The following is a 9604-nucleotide window of genomic DNA, read 5'->3' as shown; positions in this document are numbered from 1 at the left end:
TGGTGATAAAGGAGTGTAAAGCCAACCGTTGTTCTTCTTTTAAAATAAACTTTCACTCTAAACTATCTAGAACACTGTCTACAGCTAGATCGAAAGAGAGCTTCGCGTCTGCTGCAGCCATGTTGGATCCGTAAGCAAACTACAAGCATCCGTCCCTCCCCGTTCTGTGATTGGATACCAAAAGCAGGGCTAAGAATCGGCCATGGACACCATGCCCCCTTGCAGTTCGAAACGAAATTGTGCATGCTAGGCAGCATGGGTATACCCAGACTACACATTCATATTGGTGGCAGAGGTTACCCTAAACAGTGCCACCATCGGGAATTCATTCACACACCGATGAACACAGCATCAGGAGCAATTTGGTATTGCTTGCCAAAGGATACTTCGACATGTAGGCTGTTATGGTCAGGCAATTGAACGACCGACCTTCGGATCAATGGGCGCCCACTCTACCAACTGAGCCACAGTATAGCAAAGCCCCCCATAATGACTCCTCTTGAGAGCAGAGAAATACTATGTATAATAAAGATGAACAATGTATCAATTGCAACTAGAAAATTTCCTCTGGGGAAATTCTGAAAGGGCCACAGTGTGTGTGTGTGTGTGTGTGTGTGTGTGTGTGTGTGTGTGTAATTAAAATCACATAAAGTTACCTGTGTGTGTGTGTGTGTGTGTGTGTGTGTGTGTGTGTGTGTGTGCGTGTGTTTGAAGCATGTGTGAGGAGTGTGCGTGCTTACGCGCATGTGTGTGTGTGTGTGTGTGTATCTGTAACTGTAATCACATCAAAGATCAAAGGCAATCAGATCAAAGCAATCAACAGAATTTACTGACACCTGTTAATGAAAGAGTGACAGCAGCCAGAGGTGGACTGGAATTTCTGGCCTCGAACAGAAAGCATTTTTGGCAAAACCATAATACCTATCATTGATCCGACTTCACTTTGAGCGTCCTTAGTTTTTCCTGAACGTCTACATATGTTGGTTTTTTTTAAGAAAAATGAAAAAATAGCTTTGTTAGAGCGATCTAAAAAAACTGCTCCATCTCCCTTTTTCCGAAATCTCCCTGCGTTTTTAATATGGGAGCCAATGAGGCTGTTGGTGGTGTTGGTGGATCATCTGTGCGTTCTACGCCCAAACTATAACTCTGGCAGCTTTACCAGAGGATTGTGAGGGAGAAGACAAATTTTCCTACGTTTCTATTTATAAATTATTTCTGTAGAGTGGAATTTGCGGCCTGGAGCGCAGTTTTCAAATTTATTTTTTGACAATTTTTTCTCTCCCTCTACACTCTGGCGATGATGTCACACACTGTGACACGAACATTCCGTGCAATACACACCCATTATAATCTCATAATTTCTCCAAAAATGATCATGGTCATTGAACAGGGACTGATAAAAAACTATATCACCTATCGAAACGTGGATTAATACACCGATACACAAGACTTGTGTCTACTGTTTAAAGTTTAAATGGAGTCTCTAGGTGAAATTATGCCGGAGAAGTAGATGTTTAAAAATCTCCAATGATTGTTCTTTTTCGCTCATTTTTTGTCGGCCCCGAGCACTGGTCCCTACAGCTATTGCTGTATGGGACCAGTGCTCGGTGCGATTGCCCCGAGGCCCTAATAACCAAAATCCCCCATTTATGTGAACTACTTATTTAATAACCCTGCTGGCGCATGTGCTGGCTTCAGCTGAACAAAGTGTCAGTGTCAACAACCACAAATGGCTCCAAACCTTTTGGATTCAGCCCACATTTAGATCAATATTGCCTTATCTTCTCTTTCAGGCACATTGTGTCTCGTAAACAGTTCTGCAAAATAGAAAAGTATAAAGTCCAAATATTGGGTAACATTGTGAACAGAACAGCATTACAAAAAGTTATTTTCAAGTGTTATTTGAATAATAAATAGGTTACAGTATATTACAGTGTAGTGTGTTCTAGTTATTACTTTTTTATATTTTCTTCTCCAAACATCAAATAGGGACACATTGTATTGCAAAAAGACCTGAGACGGTGCAACTACAAAGGGGCTTTAAATCTTACATGTTGTTTTACATTTGTACAGTTCTTTTCTGTTTCCCTCAGGTAAATAGGTTTAAGTTTATTCCATATAGTATGATTTATTTTAAGTCACGATGCAAAGTCCATCAGTGGAAGCGGATAAGATTCTGCCAGTTATGAGGCAACAATGACCTTGCTGAGTATAAATAACAGTACTTTTTCCACACTTAACCATCAGACAGACAGAACTCAAAGACCTAACAAGAGTCACCAGAAGATCAGAAAAAATCTAGTTTCTATCTGCTGAACTAAACCACCTGTCCTCTCCTAAGATGAAGACATTCAGTGTTGCAGTTGCAGTGGCCGTCGTGCTCGCCTTCATTTGTATCCAGGAGAGCTCTGCTGACCCAATCACTGGGGTAAGAACATGACTTTACTCATTTCATGCTCAATAGCTTCATTTGCTGACTGAGTGTTTTGCTAAGTTCTTTCTAAAAGTGCAAAATTCATCAACAGGTACAAGAGCCTGAGGAGCCGATAAGCAACAGCAATCCAGCTGCTGAACATCAAGAGTTGCCAGGGAGATTGGTGCAGGTACGTTCAGTTAACTGAATGAATGAGGCCAAATACCATGAACCAGTTGATGTTGTGTCCAGAGAAAGAGAGAGGACAAACACAGTGAGAGGTCATGTTGGAGGTGAACACTTGACTATTGTCTCTTGTCTTTCACACAGATGCTGTCCAACATCAGAGAGAAGCGTGAAGTCATTTGCTGCCATAACTGCCATGGCAAGCCATCAGGCTGCGACGGCTGCCAACACTGCCATCAATGCCATAATGGCATCTGTCCATCGTAGAGCTTTTTTAGCTGAATTATCTGAGGATATTACTGTTCTTAGGGATGTGAGCATGATCCCCACACTCTTTGGAATATCTGCAGATACTACTGTGTACTACCACAGTAAAGTTTATTGTGACTTATATGTGAACATGTTCTTTTAACAATGAACATAAACAAACAATTCATGAAAGCAGTAAGAACATATTTAGTCTTGTAGTGTTGATAGTGAGTGCTAATTTTCTTTCAACTGTCACAAACAAAAAAGGTTTTATAAAATAAAAAACGTTATCTGAGAATGTTTTTTTATGCAGCATGTTTAACTTGAAGGCTGAATGGTCGGGAAATACCTGCTGAATACACACAAAGCTGAATTATCTGTGGTGAAAATCTGCGATAAATACCCTACTCTGCGATTATTCTACTAAGAGCACTGACCTCCTGATCAGAGGGCGACTGCTCTACCATCTGAGCCACAGCAGACCCTTGCCACTAGCCTCAATCCCCTCTTCTGTGAAAAACCACTTGGTTAGAGTTTGAAAAAGGACAATCTGTCAGATCAATGGGATATTGGAACAATGACACTCGTACTACACAACTACACTGCAAAAAAAGAAAAGTTGGGTGAACTCAAAATTTCAAGGCAACTTCAATAAAATTTTAAGTTGGACAATTAAACTAAATATTTTAAGTTTTGTTTTTGAGTTTGCTGAACTCTGAATTCAGATTTTTGTCAACTACTATAAGTTGTACTAACTTTTACATTGTAATAACTTTTAATCCTTACTTCTGCTAACTTCTTCAATGTGCTGAATTGGCCCGATTGTAACGCTGCTATGAAATGTCAGCTAATGTTGCGACCACAATTTTGAGTTAGCATTGATACCCTAATGGCTACTCTTGTAGCTGTAACATAGCCTGGCTAACACCAGACTAATTTGTGATTGTCTGGAAACCAGCCGTTCATTTCTCCGTAGAGGAGGCGTGGTTTACGATCCTCCGGAGCCATTTATTGGGCGCTTAGAATGTCGATCAAAAGCGTCTGTAGGTAGCTCTTAGCCAATCAGATCAGTTATACCAGATGACGTATGTAGAGCGACAGAAATTGATGTTTGTTGTGTGTGTGTCTGTGAGAGAGTGTTGCTCGCTGCTTTGCTTCTCCAGTTCTCGCTTTCTGCAAGATTATTTATTTTCACGCTTTATTCCCCCTCATGTCATTCAGCCACACACATCCACTGATTTTATGGGCAATAAACAAGCTGCTGTGGGTCTCTCGGCGGCCCCGATGTCCCCTGGCTCGTAGCGAGATCACCGGCGTTACGGTATATATATATATATATATATATATATATATATATATATTAATATATTTAATATATAAGGTACCAGTGATTTGTGGAAATTGTAAAACCAGATGAGATGAACATTTAACTTGAAGGCTGAATAGACAGGAAGTACCTGCTGAATACAGTTGAATTACCAGTGGTGAAAACCTGCTATAAAAACCCTACTCTGCAATTATTCTACTATGATAAATGGACTGCACTTGTACTCAAATTGCTTTTACACTTGAGATCATCATTCACCCGTTCACACACACATTCATACACTGGTGGCCAAGGCTGCCCTCCAATAAGCCACCTGCTAATCAGTAAATAACCATTTACACACACTCACACACCAAGCACAGCATCGGAAACAACTTGGGCTTCAGTGTCTTGCCCAAGAATACTTTGACATATAGACTGCCAGGAGCACTGACCTCCTGATCAGAGGGCGAGATTTATTTTAAGTCATGATGCAAAGTCCATCAGTGGAAGCGGATACGATTCTGCCAGTGATGAGGTAACAATGACCTGGCTGAGTATAAATAACAGTACTTTTTGCTCACTCAACCATCAGACAGACAGAACTCAAAGACCTGACAAGAGTCACCAGAAGATCAGAAAACATCTAGTTTCTATCTGCTGAACAACTAAACCACCTGTCCTCTCCTAAGATGAAGACATTCAGTGTTGCAGTTGCAGTGGCTGTCGTGCTCGCCTTCATTTGTATCCAGGAGAGCTCTGCTGACCCAATCACTGGGGTAAGAACATGACTTTACTCATTTCATTTGCTCAATAGCTACATTTGCTGACTGAGTGTTTTGCTAAGTTGTTTCTAAAAGTGCAAAATTCATCAACAGGTACAAGAGCCTGAGGAGCCGATAAGCAACAGCAATCCAGCTGCTGAACATCAAGAGTTGCCAGGGAGATTGGAGAAGGTACATTCAGTTAACTGAATGAATGAAGCCAAATACCATGAACCAGTTGATGTTGTGTCCAGAGAAAGAGAGAGGACAAACACAGTGAGAGGTCACGTTGGAGGTGAACACTTTACTATTGTCTCTTGTCTTTCACACAGATGCTGTCTAACATCAGAGAGATGCTTCAAATCAAGTGCTGCCATACCTGTCAGGGCATGAATTCAGGCTGTGACGGCTGCCAACACTGCCGTCAATGCCCTCATGCCTTCTGTCCGCCATTGTAGAGCTATTTTAGCTGAATTATCTGAGGATATTTCTGTTCTTAGGGATGTGAGCATGATCCCCACACTCTATGGAATATCTGCAGATACTACTGTGTACTACCACAATAAAGTTTATTGTGATTTATATGTGAACATGTTCTTTTAACAATGAACATAAACAAACAATTCATGAAAGCAGTAAGAACATATTTAGTCTTGTAGTATTGATAGTGAGTGCTAATTTTCTTTCAACTGTCACAAACAAAAAAGGTTTTATAAAATAAAAAACGTTATCTAAGAATGTTATTTCATGCAGCATATTTAACTTGAAGGCTGAATGGTCGGGAAATACCTGCTGAATACACACAAAGCTGAATTATCTGTGGTGAAAATCTGCTATAAATACCCTACTCTGCGATTATTCTACTAAGAGCACTGACCTCCTGATCAGAGGGCAACTGCTCTACCATCTGAGCCACAGCAGACCCTTGCCACAAGCCTCAATCCCCTCTTTCTGTGAAAAACCATTCGGTTAGAGTTTGAAAAAGGACAATCTGTCAGATCAATGGGATATTGGAACAATGACACTCGTACTACACAACTACACTGCAAAAAAAGAAAAGTTGGGTGAACTCAAAATTTCAAGGCAACTTCAATAAAATTTTAAGTTGGACAATTAAACTAAATATTTTAAGTTTTGTTTTTGAGTTTGCTCAACTCTGAATTCAGATTTTTGTCAACTACTATAAGTTGTACTAACTTTTACATTGTAATAACTTTTAATCCTTACTTCTGCTAACTTCTTCAATGTGCTGAATTGGCACGATTGTAACGCTGCTATGAAATGTCAGCTAATGTTGCGACCACAATTTTGAGTTAGCATTGATACCCTAATGGCTTCTCTTGTAGCTGTAACATAGCCTGGCTAACACCAGACTAAATTGTGATTAGTCTGGAAACCAGCCGTTCATTTCTCCGTAGAGGAGGCGTGGTTTACAATCCTCCGGAGCCGTTTATTGGGCCCTTAGAATGTCTATCAAAAGCGTCTGTAAGTAGCTCTTAGCCAATCGTATCAGTTATACCAGATGACGTATGTAGAGCAACAGAAATGGATGTTTGTTGTGTGTGTGTCTGTGAGAGAGTGTTGCTTGCTGATTTGCTTCTCCAGTTCTTGCTTTCTGCAAGATTATTTATTTTCACGCTTTATTCCCCCTCATGTCATTCAGCCACACACATCCACTGATTTTATGGGCAATAAACAAGCTGCTGCGGGTCTCTCGGCGGCTCCGCTGTCCCCTGGCTCGTAGCGAGATCACCGGCGTTACGGTATATATATATATATATATATATATATATATATATATATGCAATTATTGCTGCAATTATTCTACTATGATAAATGGACTGCACTTGTACTCAAAGTGCTTTTACACTTGAGATCATCATTCACCCGTTCACACACACATTCATACACTGGTGGCCAAGGCTGCCCTCCAATAAGCCACCTGCTAATCAGTAAATAACCATTTACACACACTCACACACCGAGCACAGCATCGGAAACAACTTGGGCTTCAGTGTCTTGCCCAAGAATACTTTGACATATAGACTGCCAGGAGCACTGACCTCCTGATCAGAGGGCGAGATTTATTTTAAGTCATGATGCAAAGTCCATCAGTGGAAGCGGATAGGATTCTGCCAGTGATGAGGCAACAATGACCTGGCTGAGTATAAATAACAGTACTTTTTCCACACTCAACCATCAGACAGACAGAACTCAAAGACCTGACAAGAGTCACCAGAAGATCAGAAAACATCTAGTTTCTATCTGCTGAACTAAACCACCTGTCCTCTCCTAAGATGAAGACATTCAGTGTTGCAGTTGCAGTGGCCGTCGTGCTCGCCTTCATTTGTATCCAGGAGAGCTCTGCTGACCCAATCACTGGGGTAAGAACATGACTTTACTCATTTCATTTGCTCAATAGCTACATTTGCTGACTGAGTGTTTTGCTAAGATGTTTCTAAAAGTGCAAAATTCATCAACAGGTACAAGAGCCGGAGGAGCCGATAAGCAACGACAATCCAGCTGCAGAACATCAAGAGTTGCCAGGGAGATTGGAGAAGGTACGTTCAGTTAACTGAATGAATGAAGCCAAATACCATGAACCAGTTGATGTTGTGTCCAGAGAAAGAGAGAGGACAAACACAGTGAGAGGTCATGTTGAAGGTGAACACTTTACTATTGTCTCTTGTCTTTCACACAGATGCTGTCTAACATCAGAGAGAAGCGTCAAATCATTTGCTGCCATAACTGCCATGAAAGGAAATCAGGCTGCGACGGCTGCCAACACTGCCATCAATGCCCTCATGGCCACTGTCGGCCATCGTAGAGCTTTTTTAGCTGAATTATCTGAGGATATTACTGTTCTTAGGGATGTGAGCATGATCCCCACACTCTATGGAATATCTGCAGATACTATTGTGTACTACCACAGTAAAGTTTATTGTGATTTATATGTGAACATGTTCTTTTAACAATGAACATAAACAAACAATTCATGAAAGCAGTAAGAACATATTTAGTCTTGTAGTGTTGATAGTGAGTGCTAATTTTCTTTCAACTGTCACAAACAAAAAAGGTTTTATAAAATAAAAAACGTTATCTAAGAATGTTATTTCATGCAGCATATTTAGCTTGAAGGCTGAATGGTCGGGAAATACCTGCTGAATACACACAAAGCTGAATTATCTGTGGTGAAAATCTGCTATAAATACCCTACTCTGCGATTATTCTACTAAGAGCACTGACCTCCTGATCAGAGGGCGACTGCTCTACCATCTGAGCCACAGCAGACCCTTGCCACAAGCCTCAATCCCCTCTTTCTGTGGAAAAACCATTCAGTTAGAGTTTGAAAAAGGACAATCTGTCAGATCAATGGGATATTGGAACAATGACACTCGTACTACACAACTACACTGCAAAAAAAGAAAAGTTGGGTGAACTCAAAATTTCAAGGCAACTTCAATAAAATTTTAAGTTGGACAATTAAACTAAATATTTTAAGTTTTGTTTTTGAGTTTGCTCAACTCTGAATTCAGATTTTTGTCAACTACTATAAGTTGTACTAACTTTTACATTGTAATAACTTTTAATCCTTACTTCTGCTAACTTCTTCAATGTGCTGAATTGGCACGATTGTAACGCTGCTACGAAATGTCAGCTAATGTTGCGACCACAATTTTGAGTTAGCATTGATACCCTAATGGCTTCTCTTGTAGCTGTAACATAGCCTGGCTAACACCAGACTAAATTGTAATTAGTCTGGAAACCAGCCGTTCATTTCTCCGTAGAGGAGGCGTGGTTTACAATCCTCCGGAGCCGTTTATTGGGCCCTTAGAATGTCTATCAAAAGCGTCTGTAAGTAGCTCTTAGCCAATCGTATCAGTTATACCAGATGACGTATGTAGAGCGACAGAAATGGATGTTTGTTGTGTGTGTGTCTGTGAGAGAGTGTTGCTTGCTGATTTGCTTCTCCAGTTCTCGCTTTCTGCAAGATTATTTATTTTCACGCTTTATTCCCCCTCATGTCATTCAGCCACACACATCCACTGATTTTATGGGCAATAAACAAGCTGCTGTGGGTCTCTCGGCGGCCCCGCTGTCCCCTGGCTCGTAGCGAGATCACCGGCGTTACGGTATATATATATATATATATATATATATATATATATATATGTGTGTGTATATATATATATATATATATATATATGTATATATATATATATATATATATATATGTATATATATATATATATATATATATATATATATATATACACACACATATATTTAATATATAAGGTCCCAGTGATTTGTGGAAATTGTAGAACCCGATGAGATGAACATTTAACTTGAAGGCTGAATAGACAGGAAGTACCTGCTGAATACAGTTGAATTATCAGTGGTGAAAACCTGCTATAAAAACCCTACTCTGCAATTATTCTACTATGATAAATGGACTGCACTTGTACTCAAATTGCTTTTACACTTGAGATCATCATTCACCCGTTCACACACACATTCATACACTGGTGGCCAAGGCTGCCCTCCAATAAGCCACCTGCTAATCAGTAAATAACCATTTACACACACTCACACACCGAGCACAGCATCGGAAACAACTTGGGCTTCAGTGTCTTGCCCAAGAATACTTTGACATATAGACTGCCAGGAGCACTGACCTCCTGA

General features: G+C 40.2%; 3 protein-coding genes across 3 annotated transcripts; all 3 read left to right on the top strand.

Moving 5' to 3' along the window:
* The first annotated feature begins 2233 nt into the window (after positions 1-2233).
* On the top strand, positions 2234-3150 carry LOC131975993 (hepcidin-like). The gene is made up of 3 exons (XM_059338849.1): positions 2234-2428; positions 2526-2603; positions 2744-3150. The coding sequence occupies exons 1-3, from the start codon at positions 2342-2344 to the stop codon at positions 2864-2866; spliced, it is 288 nt and encodes a 95-aa protein (XP_059194832.1). The 5' UTR covers positions 2234-2341; the 3' UTR covers positions 2867-3150.
* Positions 3151-4213: 1063 nt separating this feature from the next.
* Positions 4214-5629, top strand: LOC131975991 (hepcidin-like). The gene is made up of 3 exons (XM_059338845.1): positions 4214-4933; positions 5033-5110; positions 5251-5629. The coding sequence occupies exons 1-3, from the start codon at positions 4847-4849 to the stop codon at positions 5374-5376; spliced, it is 291 nt and encodes a 96-aa protein (XP_059194828.1). The 5' UTR covers positions 4214-4846; the 3' UTR covers positions 5377-5629.
* A 1478-nt stretch (positions 5630-7107) lies between these two features.
* Positions 7108-9128, top strand: LOC131975990 (hepcidin-like). Its single transcript, XM_059338843.1, has 3 exons — positions 7108-7302; positions 7402-7479; positions 7620-9128. The coding sequence occupies exons 1-3, from the start codon at positions 7216-7218 to the stop codon at positions 7743-7745; spliced, it is 291 nt and encodes a 96-aa protein (XP_059194826.1). The 5' UTR covers positions 7108-7215; the 3' UTR covers positions 7746-9128.
* Positions 9129-9604: the final 476 nt, after the last annotated feature.

Source organism: Centropristis striata, chromosome 8 (assembly GCF_030273125.1).
Source record: "Centropristis striata isolate RG_2023a ecotype Rhode Island chromosome 8, C.striata_1.0, whole genome shotgun sequence".
Lineage (NCBI taxonomy): Eukaryota > Metazoa > Chordata > Actinopteri > Perciformes > Serranidae > Centropristis > Centropristis striata.
The sequence above is the reverse complement of the archived record's forward strand: the minus strand, read 5'-3'. Positions and strand labels throughout refer to the sequence as shown.

What these genes read in the sequence shown, in the direction of transcription:
- LOC131975993 (XM_059338849.1), top strand. Translation starts at nt 2,342, where the DNA reads ATGAAGACATTCAGTGTTGCAGTTGCAGTGGCCGTCGTGCTCGCCTTC. An exon ending in CTGCTGACCCAATCACTGGG is followed by an intron (nt 2,429 to 2,525) that starts GTAAGAACATGA and finishes ATTCATCAACAG; the next exon opens with GTACAAGAGCCTGAGGAGCC. An exon ending in TGCCAGGGAGATTGGTGCAG is followed by an intron (nt 2,604 to 2,743) that starts GTACGTTCAGTT and finishes TCTTTCACACAG; the next exon opens with ATGCTGTCCAACATCAGAGA.
- LOC131975991 (XM_059338845.1), top strand. Translation starts at nt 4,847, where the DNA reads ATGAAGACATTCAGTGTTGCAGTTGCAGTGGCTGTCGTGCTCGCCTTC. An exon ending in CTGCTGACCCAATCACTGGG is followed by an intron (nt 4,934 to 5,032) that starts GTAAGAACATGA and finishes ATTCATCAACAG; the next exon opens with GTACAAGAGCCTGAGGAGCC. An exon ending in TGCCAGGGAGATTGGAGAAG is followed by an intron (nt 5,111 to 5,250) that starts GTACATTCAGTT and finishes TCTTTCACACAG; the next exon opens with ATGCTGTCTAACATCAGAGA.
- LOC131975990 (XM_059338843.1), top strand. Translation starts at nt 7,216, where the DNA reads ATGAAGACATTCAGTGTTGCAGTTGCAGTGGCCGTCGTGCTCGCCTTC. An exon ending in CTGCTGACCCAATCACTGGG is followed by an intron (nt 7,303 to 7,401) that starts GTAAGAACATGA and finishes ATTCATCAACAG; the next exon opens with GTACAAGAGCCGGAGGAGCC. An exon ending in TGCCAGGGAGATTGGAGAAG is followed by an intron (nt 7,480 to 7,619) that starts GTACGTTCAGTT and finishes TCTTTCACACAG; the next exon opens with ATGCTGTCTAACATCAGAGA.